Source organism: Helobdella robusta, assembly GCF_000326865.2.
Source record: "Helobdella robusta unplaced genomic scaffold HELROscaffold_7, whole genome shotgun sequence".
Taxonomy (NCBI): Eukaryota; Metazoa; Annelida; class Clitellata; order Rhynchobdellida; family Glossiphoniidae; genus Helobdella; species Helobdella robusta.
The window spans coordinates 258,158-262,685 of record NW_008705398.1 but is presented as its reverse complement, the minus strand read 5'-3'; the positions used below and the strand labels follow the sequence as shown (position 1 = coordinate 262,685).

The window sequence follows — 4,528 nt, the reverse complement described above, 5'->3', positions numbered from 1 at the left end:
GCGTGTGTGTATGTATGTGTGTGAGTGTGTAGTCACAAGGTTTAATTTGTATTCAAATAACTTTCATTTGCATNTGGATGGAGAATAAAATGAATCTAAGTAATTTCCTTAATGTACAGTGCGTTACAGTTACAATTCGATACATTGCTTTACAATTCATTACATTACATTACATTACAAAACAATACATTACAATTCATTACACTGCAAAACATTACGTTACAAAACAATACGCTACCTAACAGCAGATCACATCACATTTCATTTCATTGCTATTCAATTATTGTATGTAGTGCTTTGATGCGGATATAATGCTCAAATGTTTGTGTTTGTTTGTTTGTTTGTTTGTTTGTTTGTTTGTTTGAGTGCGTGTATGTGTCAATCAATCATTGAATGAAACAAACAACCAACCAAGCATGTGAGCATGAAATTGGCATATAAATTTAGGAAAATATGTACTGATGAATACATTATTCAACACAATCGCTCTCTTATTCATTCATTCATTCATTCATTCATTCATGCATTAATTCATTCATTCATGCATTAATTCATTCATTCAGGCAATCATCAAACTCAAACCTACCAATCAACCAAACCAACCATACAAACAGGAGAAACAGGTATAGGCAAATCAACCCTGATGAACACGCTATTCAACACTAACTTCGATTCAACGCCGGCCACACACGATCTGCCTGATGTCAAACTTTGCTCTCACACTTATGGTTTGTTGGTTGGCTGGTTGTGAAATTGATTCATTGGTTGATTGATTGATTGTATAATTGACTCCAGAGTTGAAGGAGGGCAACGTGAGGCTGAAGTTAACAGTTGTGGATACTGTTGGATTCGGAGACCAGATTGACAAAACTGATAGGTTAGTTGGTTGTTTGATTGATTGATAGGTTGATTGATTGATTGATCTATCGATCGATTGAATAAATGAATGGATGAATGAACTATATATTCGCCAGCTACAAATCCATAGTGGACTACATCGATGACCAGTTCGAGGCTTACCTACAGGAAGAGCTAAAGGTCAAGAGGTCACTGCACAGCTACCACGACACTCGCATCCATGCCTGCCTCTACTTCATTGCACCAACCGGACACACGTCAGTTAAGATGGCGATGATTGTGGGGATGATGATGATGATGATGATGAGGACGATGATGATGATTTGGATGAGGTGGAGAAGGAAAAATGGAACGTAAACACAACATATCTGCACTATCTTCGCCATATTTTCATCATCGCCATATTTTCATCATCATCATAACTCACTCCACATCCGCCATTTTGATTTGACCCAGATTGAAAGCGCTTGACCTAGTTACGATGAAGCAGTTAGACAGCAAGGTGAACATCATACCTGTCATCGGGAAGGCAGACACCATCACCAAGGCTGAACTGCAAAGGTTCAAGGCCAAGGTCATTAGAAATATGTTGATGAATATATCTCTTCATTCATTCTTTCGTTCATTCATTTATTCGTTCGTTCATTTATTCATTCATTCATTTGTTTATTTATCTGTTCTTTCAATCAGATCATGAGTGAATTGACAAGCAATGGCGTTCAGTTGTATCAATTCCCCACCGATGATGAAACTGTTGCCGACAACAACGCCAATATGAATGTTCGTTGATCGTTTGTTGTTCATTCGTTTGTTCATTCGTTCGTTCGTTCGTTCGTTTGTTCGTTCGTTTGTTTGTTTGCTGGTTGTTGCATGTTTGTTGTGTGTACCATATTATCATCACTACTTCATCATCGTCGTCATCTCAGGGCCAACTACCATTTGCTGTTGTTGGATCGATGGATGAAATCAAGGTCGGGCCGAAGATGGTCAGAGCCAGGCAGTACCCTTGGGGAACAGTTCAAGGTTGTTTTTTATGTTGATTGGGATTGGTTGGGTTTTCTTCGCTTGGGTGCTTCAACTTTGATTGGCCAGTCTTGATTGGATGGTTGAGAATAGCTTTATTTTGTTTGGTAAGTTTGAAATTTTGTTCTGGATTTGACAGAATAATTTTGAATGGCTAGCTTTAATTTGATTGGATTTACTTTGCCAGGTTTGATTAGTTGATTTCGACTTTTGCATCTTTTAATTAATTAATTAACTAACTAACTAACCAATTAATTAATTTAAAAATTCAAGTGGAGAACGAGAATCACTGTGACTTCGTGAAGCTGCGTGAGATGCTGCTGAGGCAGAACATGGAGGACTTGAGAGAGACGACGCACTTCAAACATTACGAGGTCTACAGGAGGGCCAAGTTGACCCAGATGGGGTTCAATGATAATCAAGCCCTTAGGTTCGTTCGTTCATTTTGATTGGATGGTTGGTTTGTTGGGTCGTTTGAATTGGATTGATTTTGATTAGTTGCTGGTTTAAATTGACTGATTTTGATTGGATGGTTTTGGCTGATGTCCTGGTTATGACATTAAACTGACCCTCACTGCCTTGTGAGTGATGTTGGATCATCAAAGGCTAGGCCCACCGCTTATAACTGTAGTTGGATAAGGAAGGGCGTCCTGCGTAAAAATTAGCCAAATAAATGACTTATGATGGAATGGCGTCGAGGGGTATTTCGGTTTCATCATAGGTAGCCAAACGGCAACCCCCGATCTATGCGAAAATGTCGTCTAAACGTGTGTTGTTGTTGTTGTTGTTGTTTGGTTGGCTGGTTTTGAATGCTTAGCTTTGATTGGTCATCACTCGCAAATGAATGAATACCCACCAACCTCCACCCACTGGCGAGCAGCCTGCAAGAGACGTACGAGCAGAAGCGCCAGGAACACGTGATGGAGCTGCAGAGGAAGGAGGACGAGATGAGGCAGATGTTCGTCGTCAGGGTCAAGGAGAAGGAGGCCGAACTGAAGGAAGCTGAGAAGGAGGTGCTCATGATGATGATGATGGTGTTGATTGTGATTGTGATGATGATAATGAAGATGATGGTGATGACGATGATAATGAAGTTGTTAATTTAGTAGATGCTTATATTATAAAAACTATGAATCTATCAGATCAATAATCCAACTAATCAGATCAACTAATCGTATTAATCTACCAATCATATCAATCTACCAATCATATCGTACAATCAATCAGCCAATCAACCAATCAAATCACTCCTTCGATCGTACGTACAGTTGCAAATGAAGTTTGAAAACCTGAAGAACCAGCACACGACGGAGAAGAGAAAGTTGGAAGATAAGAAGAAGATGCTGGAAGATGAAATGATGACGTTTCAGAGGAGGAAAGCCGCCGCGCTTGCTGCTGCTACTAATAATAGCAACGCTGCCGGAAAGAAGAAGAAATAAATGAATGAATGTGATTGGTCGGTTGTCAGAGATGGTTAATTGTGATTGGTTGATTGCTGATTGTCAGTTCTCTAGTTATAGGATTGGAACTACTCGATTTTGATTGGTCGCTTGTTGGAGTTGGTTGGTTTTGATTGGCCAGGAAGTGGGATTGCTCGGCTGTTAGATTGTTAATTAGTTTTGGCTGTGGAATGGATTGGTTCGATGGTTTGGAATTAAAAACCTCCGAATGTTACATCACTTCTTCATCTTGTTTATATTCCCCTCTGTTGGACTTCATCAGTTGATCAAAAGATTCAGTCAAAACCTTGTTAAATCATTTGTCTCTCAGCGTTTCAGTTATTATTTAACTAATATTTGCTCTATTGTTTGATAGATTCGTTCACTCTATCAGTTTTAATTTCTTCATTCATTCGTTCGTTCGTTCGTTCACTCATTATTTTTTTACATTTATTTCTTTGTTTTTTCATTAATTAATTTGCACATGTACTTGGCTAACTTCATTCATTTATTCATTCACTCATTCATTCATTCATTTATTCACTCATTCATTCATTCATTCTAATATGCATGCCGTTTAAAGTTATTCTTTATATAAACCATTATTCTGTATGTGTTTGTTTGTATTTGTGTGTGTTTGATTGTTTGTATGTGTATGTATGTATGTATGTATGTGTGTATGTGTGTGTATCTGTCTGTCTGCCTGTCTGTATGTGTGGGCGTGTGTTTATGTTAGTATATGTGTCTCATTAGTGCATACATCCTGTAACTTGATATCTTAACCAACATTCATTCATTTTTTATTCATTCATTCATTCATTCATTTACTTGTTTTTATTTCAATTTGAGCATTCTTACAATCCTAATGTTATTATAAATAATTATACACCCTGCCTTCAGAAGATATATACACACACATACATACAATACCTATACATATACAATACACATACATACAATACCTACACATACAATACACACACACGCGCGCACACACAGACACACATACCATATATATATATAAGTTTATCATGATCTAAAACAATGATATGTTTTCGTTGAGAAAGGACTGAAAATGTCCAAAATAAATTTTTCATGTTTCGTTAAATTGTTTGTATGTATATACATATATATGTATATATATATATATTATATATATATATATATTACCAACATACGTTGCTTTGTGTTGTGTGGTTTGTTTTATC

The 4,528-nt window shown here is 37.2% G+C and overlaps 1 protein-coding gene across 1 annotated transcript in view; it reads left to right on the top strand.

Annotated features, from left to right (window-relative positions):
* The window catches only part of HELRODRAFT_185133 (hypothetical protein), an 8,211-nt gene extending 4,344 nt beyond the window's left edge, over window positions 1-3,867 (top strand). Inside the window, exons 3-11 of the mRNA XM_009030652.1 lie at window positions 615-728; window positions 796-877; window positions 975-1,115; window positions 1,315-1,432; window positions 1,549-1,638; window positions 1,785-1,881; window positions 2,155-2,311; window positions 2,762-2,894; window positions 3,150-3,867. Coding sequence (XP_009028900.1) covers window positions 615-728; window positions 796-877; window positions 975-1,115; window positions 1,315-1,432; window positions 1,549-1,638; window positions 1,785-1,881; window positions 2,155-2,311; window positions 2,762-2,894; window positions 3,150-3,320 — 1,103 coding nt within the window. The 3' untranslated portion in view covers window positions 3,321-3,867. The remainder of the gene's footprint in view (window positions 1-614; window positions 729-795; window positions 878-974; window positions 1,116-1,314; window positions 1,433-1,548; window positions 1,639-1,784; window positions 1,882-2,154; window positions 2,312-2,761; window positions 2,895-3,149) is intronic.
* The last annotated feature ends 661 nt before the right edge of the window (window positions 3,868-4,528 follow it).